Source organism: Chiroxiphia lanceolata, chromosome 2 (genome assembly GCF_009829145.1).
Source record: "Chiroxiphia lanceolata isolate bChiLan1 chromosome 2, bChiLan1.pri, whole genome shotgun sequence".
Classification (NCBI taxonomy): domain Eukaryota; kingdom Metazoa; phylum Chordata; class Aves; order Passeriformes; family Pipridae; genus Chiroxiphia; species Chiroxiphia lanceolata.
In genome coordinates this window covers 101,934,276-101,946,798 of record NC_045638.1, presented here as the reverse complement: position 1 = coordinate 101,946,798, position 12,523 = coordinate 101,934,276, and the positions used below count along the sequence as shown (strand labels likewise).

The 12,523-nt window shown below is 39.9% G+C and overlaps 1 protein-coding gene across 1 annotated transcript; it reads left to right on the top strand.

Moving 5' to 3' along the window:
• Positions 1-2,345: 2,345 nt before the first annotated feature.
• SH2D1B (SH2 domain containing 1B) lies at positions 2,346-11,564 on the top strand. The gene is made up of 4 exons (XM_032680014.1): positions 2,346-2,523; positions 5,797-5,860; positions 8,405-8,573; positions 10,946-11,564. Exons 1-4 carry the CDS (start codon positions 2,390-2,392, stop codon positions 10,981-10,983), a joined length of 405 nt encoding a protein of 134 aa, XP_032535905.1. The 5' UTR covers positions 2,346-2,389; the 3' UTR covers positions 10,984-11,564.
• Positions 11,565-12,523: the final 959 nt, after the last annotated feature.

The following is a 12,523-nucleotide window of genomic DNA, read 5'->3' as shown; positions in this document are numbered from 1 at the left end:
ATCTTCCCAGGCCTCTCATCACAGATCTCATCACAATTGATACCACCAGCTCATATTTCTGACCACCCCTGAGACTCAGCTGAGAAGGCAGCCTGGGTATGCAGGTTTGTGTAAGCCAAAAATACTTGCTAAATTTGTTAAGCCATAAATACTTGTTAGGAAATGTTTGCTCAGAGTTTACAGCTAAATTTGGCTTGTGGAAATATATTATTATGTGATCCCAACATACATAATAAAGACTCAATGCTGTATGGTACAAGCTGTGTTGAGGCTCATGGCGTAGCTCTGGAGTGATTGACAAGGAAATCTCACCTCCCCTTCCATCAGCAGGTATCCCAGGCTGTGAACTGCAAGTCCTGTTTTATTTTTGCCAGAAGCTGTGCATTTTTGCACACACACACACACACACACACACATATATATGTAAGCATACAAGACACAATGTAAAGTTCCTGTGCCTGGTCACAGAATCATGTTTGTGGTTTAGTGACAGACCGCACTGTATTTATAGCCTCTCTCTTCTTTCTCCTTCCCAGACCCCTTTCTCTGGTGTACTTCTATGATATCTGCTTTTAAATCAAGCTCCTATTCTCAGGCCCATTTAAAGACTACAGATAGGTAAGGTAAGGAAAAAGGATGATCTTAATTCGTGAGTGCCCTCTGGGAGCCATGGAAACAACTGAGGAGGAAGGTGGTCAGAGCAGGGGATGGTGACTGTTGCTGGAAGGAGACCCTAAGCCCCAATTCTCCTCAAGCACTTTCTCCTTCTCCAGGTTTTTTTGTCATCAGAGGAGCACTCTACTAAGCCATCAGTGGGCAGCATCTGGTTGTTGTTTCCCTTTAAGTAACTTCTGGATTTAGATCTGCAAGATCTACTGAAACTACTGTCTTCTATTTCTGCACCTAGATAATGAGGTCTTTAGGGAAAATTGTGAAGAAGATCTAGTCATTACCTTTCTGAAAGAGGAATTCGCAGTTGTTTCCCATTTATCTTCCTTTCAATGCTGAGGAGAGAGGATCTGCCTGAAGCAGGGCAGCGCTGAGCAGCTGCTGCTCTTCCTTTGCAGAGCTGGGCTTCTGGAAGAGCCATTCACCTCACAATACCTCATGGAAAACGTTTATTTATAAGATGTGCCCCAAACAGTTTTAACTCGTAGGAAAATACAAGTGTATTTCAAAGCAAGGAGAGTATTTGTCATATGCTCTTATGGGCACTTGGAAGGTAAGGGTATTTCCCCCCCAACACCTCTATCGCCATCCTCTCAGGGGATAAAAGAAGACTTATTCCAAATGCTGCTGTCTGCAGACAATGGAAATTGGAGTTTGTAAGTACAGACACAAGTTCATCCACTTGGGGATGGGGACTTGTTTTGTTTGTAATCTCTGGTGACTGCAGTAGAGACCTCAGCTTTAGTGTCACTTTGGACTTGCCATTTCTAAGTTTCTCTTTTGAGGGTATGCTTTTTTTCATAAGTCTCGAAATTTCTTTGAGACTAAACAGTACCTTATTGCTTTATTCCTGAACTAAGATACCCCTGGAAATCATCTTACTGACATGCATGATTAACTTGCAGTTAAATACACTAATGTTAATATCAGATTTTTGTGTATATAAAGTCGTCAGAGTAAGAAACATGAAACTAATAGCTGCATGTACAACATGGCTACTCCTGCTTACAGTGTTTGGTCAGAATTTACCTCATTTTTTTCACGGGCTGTTTTTCCCAACCTGGGGTCAAGTCAGCTAGGGAGAAACCCTCCACCTCACACTGTTTCTCTATTAAACACCTTGCATAGTTCTACAGCTTTTTTTGATGAAATTTGTTTAAACCTCTGCATGAACAGAGAATTGCCAAGTCTTTTCTGGAACTTTCTATGGCTTCATGACTGAGGCTGATTAGAACATCACAAACACCCATTTTCTCTTCTCAAATTCACCAATTAATTCTGAATAAAAAGGTCAAGAGTTTCTTTAGATAATTTTCTCCTTCTCTATACAGTCCTGACTTATTCCTGTAGCCTTATTTGCAGGGCTTTGAGCCACTTTAAACAAAAAAAGATAACTATTCTTTGGTGTCAACTTAGTTATTCCATAACTTAGAGGTGTGGTACATAACAGTCTCTTTCCTTTTGGTGTGGATGGCGACCAATGTAGACCAACACTTTCCTGCCTTCACTGCATTCATGAGCTGTGAGCAGCAGCTGCTAACCAGCCTCACGTTGGACTGGCCAGTGAACAACACAGATGAGCTCGTGTGTGTGTACTTAGTGCCTCCAGTTTCAGTTCTCTGCAGGCAGCTGCACTTGGAATAACTCTTCTTTTAATGCCAGGCTTCTGACTTCCTCTGGAATTGCCTTGAAAGGCAAGATACCTTGTTTTCTTTTGTCCATGGAGTTGCCATTTTTTCATGGAAAGATAACAAGAAGAACTTGTGAAGAACTGCTGGCCAAGAAGAGAAAGAATGGTAGCTATTTAATACGAGAGAGCGAGAGCGTGGAAGGAGCCTTGTGTCTGTGTATTTTGTAAGTACTCTAATACTGACTTTTTAATGAGTTTTCAGATGGATCCAAAGGCAACATTCATCTTCTCTAACACTAATGGTTCTTCTCTGATATTAACAGACTCCGAGGGAGTGTGTACGCATTCAAATAGTGCTGGTTGCCTTAGGCTTCCTTTAGAGTAAGTGGTGAGAGGGTGGAATTTGCAAAAAATATTTTATGTAACAGACAGTAAATGAACTGTAATTTGTTGGTGCTGGCCTCTCTCTGTAGACAATAAGCGGAGCCCAGAGAAAATAGCTTAGCCTGCCAAAATATGTTGAGAACCTTACTCAAAGTTACTGCCTCTGTAATGATGAGTAAACAGCATTTTAGCACTGTTAAGAGACTGAAAAGTCTCATGGTGCGTTACAAAACACTTCCTTCTCTGTAGAATTTCTCCCTGATGAAAGATCACCCTTGTGTTTCAAAGGAATTTTACCTGAAATAAGAATATAAGCTGAGACAGAAAGTTACAAAGTCCTGTTTGAATTCATATGACAAATCCACAGACAAGATGGGCATAGAAAATTGCTACTTCTAGTCCTTAACTTTAATTACAATTAAAATTTTATTATTTTCTTCTCCTGTAGAGAATAGCACTTTTATTTCCCTGTCAAGAAGGTTGTTTTACACTTCTCATATATAATTGATCTGTTCCTAATGTATTAAATTTTATAAATTAGAATCTAGGTCTTTCTTTGCTTGAACCTGTGAGGTTCTACACTTTCCTTGAGGATGTGTTTGAGTGTGACATCAAAAAATTTTAACAGCACATCTAATTAATTAAAAAATACAAGAAAATGTTTTGTCAATGACTAAAAATGCATTTCTTATGATACACATCAAAGGAGAAGGGAGAAAAAGGGAGAGAAAAACATAGTACTATAGGGTTGGTAGGTAGAAGAGAGGAGGTCTGCACAATGACAGAAAAAAGAGAAGGGAAATAGCAAGTGGGGGACAAAGAGCCCTCAGGGAGGGAGCTATGGGAACCTGCTTTCGCTGTGGTGTGGAATGAGACAATGTAGGGGGTGAGGGGAGGACAAGGAGTGTGGGAGGGAATAGGTTTGCGTACCCTGTCAGAAGGTACAACAGGGACAAATGTCCCCTTTTGGGGGGGGGGTTTGGGTTGGGTTGGTTTGGGTTGGGCTTTTTTTGTTTGCTTTTTGTTTTGTTAAGGGTAAGGCAGATTTAACTTGTGATATCTTACAGACATGCTTTGGTCTGTCACAGTGTGATATCTAGGCAGGCGTGCAACAAACCATGTGACTTCCAGCTTGCCTCTGTGGGTTTTTAGTGTTAAAAACTAACAGAATATTAGTGTTTAGTGCATTTGACTGTATCTCATACATTAATAAATGCAATAGTTAAACTGAAGGAGTGGCAGCAGTGGTGTAACAGGTGCTGGCTTGCACAGGTAAAAGCAAGGCCTATCTTCAGACAGCACATGGGATAGTAACAGTGTATTGGCTGAGAATTGCCTCGGAGACAGGACTTAGTGGCAGTGGTTCAATAGTCAGAGGAAAGTAGACCTAAAACTGTGGGAAATCAACACTGAAACTCTCAGTGCTGTTTCAAGACAACTTTTGGATTAGAATTGCATCTTGAAACTTTGCTTAGCACCTGACATGGTTGATGCACAAACTGATGCATCTTTCTAAAATTAGCTGATCCCTGGGAGAGATCCTGATCCACTTGCAAACAACCTCTGTTATTGGGATATGGGGAGAAGTGCACTTCCATGGAGAATCTGGGAGTCAGAATGGTGGGAACCAATTCAAAAGCATCTCTTCTCTAACAAATCATGGTGCACAGCTCTGCTGATACGTCTTCCTCCACAGCACACTGTCATTTTCATCCAAAACTGTCCCAGGTCTCTGCAAGTGCCTCAGTCAAGATCTGCTGCACTTGCCACTGCTCTCCTTATGCTTCAACATCATTCTCCTCTCACCTTGCTTTTCTGCCACTGGATCTCCCCTGTGCCTAGGCCAGGCAATATTAATTTGTACTCTATTACCAGCTCTTGATAAGCATTTAGTAGTTAATGTGGAAACAGAAGTTTCCTTTCTAATGGTAGTTTCATGTTTATTTAATAAAAAGTACAGTAGCTAAATAATATCCAGGCAGTAACCTTTTAAAATTTAGATGATTGGTAAAAAATGAGTTTTAAAAATTATCAGTTTCTGGTATTTTTTTTTCTCACTTCTCTGTCTTTGTTCAAAAAATGAGCACCTACATTCATGAAGTACTCTTAAGCAAGGAACATGTGGATTTCCACAGGTATATCAAGAAGAAAACATGCATCCTTGTGATACCACTCTTTGAATTAAAATAAATCTATTATAACTAGAAGCCTTCTCCTGATCTCAGTCCAGAGTAACTCTTTTTGCAAAACAAAGCAGTTTATTTCAGAGTAACTCTTTATTTACGTGCAAGTCCCCTGATACAGGTTTTCACCCTAAGATTCTCCCACTCAAGACAGCTCAATTCACTTAGCCACAGCTAAAGTTCTTTTGATGAACATGCATACCAGTTAAAAGAACTTGTTTTCAGACACTGCTCCCCACTCCTCAACCCCACCACTTATTTGTGGTGTACATTGTTTTGCAACTCTGCTGCCTTTTTTCATCACAGTCACGACCTTGAGTTCACCTCTTGAGTTGCTGCCACCACAGTACTTGATAAAGCTTTAATTTCTGCTGACAAATTACATCCAAAGCCATCAATAGCCTTAGTGTTCAAACACCTGCATATTATTAAAAATTACAGTAATTAAAAACCTGGGAAATGCAAAGGAAGAACAATTTTCTTAGAAGTAGGAGCAATGCAGTAATTTTCTGGGTCCTGGTGACTGGAGGCCGTTTTCTGCTAACATCTCTCCAAGAATTCAACAGCCTTCTTGAGATAGAATATCAAAATGAAATTCAGGGAGATATCACACTATAGGAGGATAAGAAGACAGATGAGAGGAGATGATGTCTGTGGAATCAAATTATGCTTATAAAAGGTCTGTGTGTTTTGTTTAGTTCATAAGTTCTTGGAAACTCCTAGTTAGAGTAATCTTGTATTTCAAGATATTAAACCTTCACTCATTGTGCAATCTCTGTTTTTTTGCAATCTTCTGCTTTGCTTTTCTGCCTCTATCTCATTGAATTTTACTGTACAACTTCTCATATCTGTAATACTATCTCCTGTATCTCTACTCTTGAACTTAGTTACAAATGTGGTGTATTATGTATACAACCATGTTTTTCACAGCTTTGAAAACCTCATCTACACTTACCGTATCTTCAGGGAGCACCAAGGATATTTTAGAATACAGGTGAGTAACTCTCATTATATATCTAGAGATTGCACTAAAAATCTTAGATTTTAAAAATCATCGATTAAAAGATCTTAGTTGATCAATGATCATTTTAGTCTATGATCATTTGATCTATCATAGATCATAGATTTTAAACAAAATACATAAACACAATACCATAGAAAATATTTACAAGTTTGCTTTCTTCTCTACTCATTTCTTGTCTTTTTGATGTTATATTTATTATTATATATGAGCTCAAAAGTAGTTACTGTTTTTGTAGAACTTCCTTATAATCTAAGCAGATCTATTATTTATTAACCAGCTGCTTTCTGATTTGACCATTTCTTTTTGATAGCACTGAAGAAAAATCTATCATTTTTGTTACTTTCTCCTGTTCCTAATTAGCTCTTTCTACTTGAAAGCTCTGCCATCACACACAGCATCTTGTAGGGATCTGGAATATTGCAATGATCTTTTTCATCTAAAGGATCTATAATTCTGTATGATTGTGAGGCACCTGAAGTGATGAAGCAGCAGATAATGCTGCTTATTCAAGAAAAGATAAGTGTAAGAGCAGACTACTGCATCAATCAAATCCCCAGGCAATGTGAGAGGATGCCTATAAAGCTGGCTCCCTACTCTGCATATAGTAAGACAGCCAAAAGGACTGCCAATAATTAAGTAGCATTTAAGTGGAATGAGGAAATCACTTCATAAAAAACATGCCAAGCTCTCGCAGGCTGGTGATTTATTGCTTATTAGTGGTTTTCCACTAATGTATGAAAGATGCAATTTGCCATGAAGAAGAATGGTTTGTTGAAAAAAATAATATGTTTTGGACTATAGCCACGGTAGCAGGGTTTGCTGTCATTTCTATCAGCAGGTAATAACTCAAACACTTTTAGTTTTTTCAAACCCACTTTTCTTTACAAGGTTTTGCCAAGAATGTGAAAGAAGAGTTTTGTTCAAAATTTTAAGTCAGATTGTTTGGGCTTACTAAACTAATGGACTGAAATAATATACTGATGGTGGAGGAGAGATTGTTTGGGGGTTTTTAAAGGCCAGATTCAGCCATGAGCTTTCTAGAGTGCAGTAGTTTGCCCCCATCAGCAGCTAAGCACCCCCACAGCTGCTCATTCCTTGTCCTGCCTAACAGGGGAGGTGGGGGGAAGAGAACATGAAGATCAAAAGTGAGGAAACTCCTGGACCATTTAAATAGGTAAAGCAAAGTCGCACATGCAAGCAAAGCAAAGATGGAATTTAGTCACCCCTTCCTATCAGGAGACAGCCACCTCCTAGAAAACAGGGCCTCAGCACACACAATGTTTACATGAGAAGGCAAATGCCATATCACAAACTTCTTCACTTTCCCTGAGCTTTTATTGCTGATCACAGTGTGGGATGGGATGGCATAGGATGGCATGGCGTGGCATGGCATGGGATAGGATAGCCCTTTGGCACATTCAGATCTGCTGTCCTTCTGTGTCCCCTCCCAGCATGTTGCACGCCCTCAAGCTACTCACTAGGGAAGCAAAATGTGAAAAAAAGAACAATCTGAAGGCTGCATGAGCACTGTTCAGCAACAGCCAAAACATGGGTGTGTTATCCACAGTTTTAGTCACACTTTCAAAACACAGTGCTATCCAAGCTTCTACAAAGAGTGTTAACTCCATCCCAGCCAGATCTAGTACACAGAGACAGTGGCACAAAATCCATACAGGGCTGAATGGAAGATAAAGGATGCAGAAAACCAAAGAAAATAAAGACATGTTTCTTTGTTAGATGGTGAATTAAGTGAAACCAAAGCCCTGTTCACTTTTAATGAGGATGCTTGCTGTGATTAGAGCTGTGCTCACTGTCTGGCCCTGAAGTCACCAGCGCTGTAAAGTCTGAGTACAAATTCCTGTGGGGCTGTGCCATGGAAGCAGTTTGGTCTTGTTGTATGAACCCACACTTCAAAAGCAGGTTGTGAGAACATTGTTGCTCCCCTAAGGAGTACCATTCTCCATTTTTAGCCTCAGGAGTGTCCAAGGCAAGTTACAAAGCTGGACAGATAATAAACCCCTGCCTGATAGTTAAAGCTGGGGGAGTTCGTATGGATCCTCAGACACATCCGCCACCACTGCACATGTCCTATACTTGACAGTGCTGACATTTTGTAAAAGTTTGGCTCCTGTTTGTTACATAGTTATTTAAATACAACATTTTAAGTGAGACCTAAATAAGTTATCCCTAAACTTATGCTCTAAGACCAGAGGGGAGTGTGTAATGCTGTCTCTCTTTGGTGCTCTGCTGTAGTGGGTTGCTGCAGCCCACATCTACACCAATATTTTAAATGTATGCTCTTTTGGGAAAAAAAAAATACGAGGGAGGTTACTCTTAGTGCCAAATCAATGCTACCAAACAGGTGTCCCAAGTGTTTTAAGGTACAATATTCTGTCACCAAACCTGTTTACGAACAGGTCCTTGGTAAATAAGAAACAACCTATAATTCCTTTCATTTAGGGTACTCCATGGGAAGGACAGTTGCAAACAAACTTTATTGTCTTTTCCTTGCAGACTTCTGAAGGTGCTCCAGAGAGGATCTTCAGAACGTTAAAGGACCTGATATATACTTTTGAAAAGCCAGACCAAGGACTAATAACAAACCTCCGCTACCCAGTGAAGAAACAGAAGGCCTCGCAAAGAAGCCAGAGGTTCAACTCAGGAATAGACAGCGTTTATAGTGGTGAGAAATTTAGCTCTGCCTTTGTGGGTTTTTTCTAAGATGACAGTTTTGACAGGTTTGTGGTAAATAGTTGCTAAATGTCCTCTCATGTGGACAGAAGTTCGACATTTTCCCTTCTCTCTTATGTTCACTGAAAATGGCTATTCTTAGCTCACAGGTTACTTATCTTACTTACCCTCATCCACTACAAATTAACAAACTAAAATTGTGAGAGATACAGAATCGTGATGTTGCCCACATCTCACTCCCTCATGGGTGTTGACATTTCTAGGCTAGGGAAGGCTGAGAACCAGTTTTACCCAATGTGGTTCTGTCAAGGTGCCAGCAGGCCCTTGCACTTCACTGGGACTTGAAGCTGTCCCTTACCTTCATTGTCCAGGTTCTAAGCTATATTTACATGAAAACCTAACTCAGTTATTTCTGAGACTGGGGGGAGGGGAGCAAGAAAAAAAAATTAAGAAGAAAACCCCAGTCATCTTGTAATTAATTGTGATTTTTATTAAAATACGACTAATTAATAAGTATATAGCCTGGTACTCAGAATCACAGATTTGGAACCAGAGAGTTCAGCCTCTCGTTGATTTTCTTCTGCTAATTTATGCTCATGAGTTCCAGGTGTAAGACAGGCATATGATATTTCTACATGACAGAATTATGGAAATAGATGCAATAAAGATGCAGGTTTTAATAAAACTTTAGAATGTTTTATAGCCCCATGTCAATCCAAACAGCCTTGTTTTGGGAGGAATGACTGGACATGCTATTGGTAACTTGCCAGCACCCCTCACACACCTCTGAAAGCCACTCTTCATGTTACTGCTGTGCTGTGCTCAGCTCCAGCATCCATCAGGCCACAGGCTGAAAAATAACCCTGAAACTGTTCAGTGTCCTCTGACTGAGTGTGACAAGAGTTAAAGTGAGGGAACACGTGAGCAAGGGAAATCCTTTCATTAAGTACCATTATTGTAAAGGAAACGAAACCTTTAGGTCTCCAATCTGCTGTGTGATTTACATCTCACGCCTAACAATAAATAGCTCAAGGCAGTGGTGTGGTGCAGCCTCTCTGTGCTGCAGTCACTAAATTTTTTGCACACAACAGCACTGCAACAGTCCTAGTGCTCCCTGAGCCCAACAGACTGAGGGAAAGAGTAGCAGAGAGGTATTTCCCATGTCTTCAACATCACCTTGTCACCTGCATCAGAAGGCAGATAGGCCACACTTGCTCTAAAAATGTTTTTATGGTATCTTACTATTGCTGCTCTGGGGAGATGGAAAATACTGCAGTAGCATGGATATGTTTTTAGGAAAAATCAGGTGTAATACATATTTTATTGTCTGGTCCTGCAACAAGGATTTTTCTAGTAGATGCACAATGCTCTGTTCTGGACTCACAGGGAGGAAAACAAACCCTTTCATTTCACTGTCAAAATATTTGTGGTTGTCCATAAAAATAGAGGCTATCAGAAATAATCCAACTACTTTAGAATTGTTGTTATTCAATTTTAATTTAAATTTCACTTATCCAGCGTTCCAAACTTTCTCCTCAGAACTGCATTATTACATGGTCACAAGGGGAGCTCAGGTTAATGTCATGATGGATCCCTCTGAAACACAGGCACCTCACAACACACCTCAGTGCTCCCCAAAGCAAGCACTGTATTCTCCTGTCCCAGTCCCTCATGTTGCACTAGCAGCTGGCTTTGCTGCACATGTGGGACTGAGCACTCCAGTGCTACCAGTGGAACACCTCAAGGGACTGGAGTCACGATCCTGGTGGTTGGAGATTTCTGAACTTTGTTTTCTAGCCTAGGAACAGCTTGTCTGAGAGTGGCTGCCTGAAGAGCAGTAAGTTTCCATAGTGGAGTTTTGAGTCCCAAGCATGCAATTTCTGCTTTTTCCCTGGCTTCTCAAAAAGCATAATAAATCTGAACAAAGTGTAAGAGAGAAAGGGTTTCTTCAGGCCCTCCTTCCTTGGTTGGGATGAGACCTTTTCTCTTGGGTATTTATTTAGAGAAGAAAGGATGTGTTATGCGATAGTCACAGATATCTGGGCTATTGATCTGATTTATCAAGTATGAATGATTTCCAACACTTCACTGCTCCTCAGGAAAAAGGGGATCTCACATGATAAAACTGTTTATAACAGAGCTTGATGGCTCAGAAAAGGCAATGCAGGATTTGCCTCTGTGTGGGCTGCTGTCCATAGGACAGAGGGCCTAAACAATGACCCTGCAACAGCAGAAAGAATACTGAGAAACAAAACTGAGTTACTGATATCTGCCCTGCCACAGGCTGTCCTGCTTACTGTGGCCTTTCAGAAGGGCCACTTGCAATGACAACATCCTTTTTTGTTTTTATCTAATACTTTACAGAAATTGATGACGCCGATTATGTCACTGTCTTACCGTGAAGGATCTGTGCCTGAAGATTTGGGAAGCTGCCATTTCAGGCTGTGCCACAGTGCAGTGGATCAGCTGGAGAGAGCTGCCAGCTGGGCATCCTCTGTGGATCTTTACCTCTGGAATTACTCTCTTCCTTTTGCAGACTGTCAGAGCAGCTCTATTTTCTCCCATTAGATCCAGTACAAGCTACTATGTATTTTTGCTCAGCAACAAAAAATTATTTTTTATAACAGACACACACATACATGGAAAGGTATCTGTGTCCAGGTATGTGTCTTTTGGGTTTTTTTAGCTAGAAAACTGTCCAGGATGTCGACTGCTAGAGTGAATATTCTGTTAGAAAGCAGCAATATAAATACAGTAAATGAATGTGCATAAAGCAGTAATTTACGACAGAGTTGATATGTGGTGATAAAATCCATAAATGCAAAAACTTCTACTGACATTATAAGATGCTTTAAGACCCCTAAACCCCCCCTGCTATTTTGCACATGATTCATGTTGCCTCGTTGTATAATTGGATAGTATTTCATCAACATCAAAGAATACTAGTAATAGTCTGTAGTTTGGAATAATCCAAATTAAAACAAAAATGTTAAATCCATGCCATAAAGAATTAATCAACAAAATGAAAATGGCCTGAAACACTTTTAATATTGGGGAATGATTCTGGAAGATTACAAGTGGAGTGCAAATTCTACATGCATGTCAGTATAAACGCATACTAGTGTTTAATAGGTACTGTACATATGAGAATTCTTATTGCATTTAACTTGCTACTGCCATTGGCTCTGTATTATGATGTGTATGTGCTTTTTTGGTTTTTTTAAATATAAAAATTTGCTTTAATACTACCCCTAATTTTAAATATTTAATAAGCACTTTTGTTCTGTAGGTGGTCTGCAACAGCCAAAGCCGGAATTGGAACGTATGTCCTGACTCTCCCAGTCACTAGTACACACTCCCTCACCATTTGAGACAGTGAGGAAGATATTTATAGTGGTTGCGTGTTTAAGATCTTTCACAAATTATTTATGTATTTTAATGGAAAATACTAGTCACACTTTTTTCTATTATGTTTCTTTCACAAGAAAGGAACTTGTCAAAGGAATTTTAGTTCTTTCAGTGCTTAAGAATTAATTATTAATTTAACAGTGCTAACAGGTTTTGGTGCCAGGCTCAACTGGTACTTATAGCATGAAGGAGACAAAAAAAATAAGGATATTAATTGACTCTGGCATTGCCAGAAATACTAAAATATGTGTCCAAAACCTTATGAATTGAAAAGAAAGTAGTTGCCCATGAAGAATTGACTGAAAAAAACCAACCCTTGCTCTGTAGAAGTGCATACACTGATGTGTCTCTTTATTTTCAAAATTGAGCAGCCTGTCTGATAGCCGGTAATCACAGGTATCAGACTGAGCAACTGCTGTGCTGAGACACTCCACCTCCAGCAGCTTGGTCTTTAACAGAACACAACACTAGTTTTTCTGAAATCAGTCTCAGCAGTCCCCCACGTCTCCAGTCAGTCTCACTGACGTTCAGCCC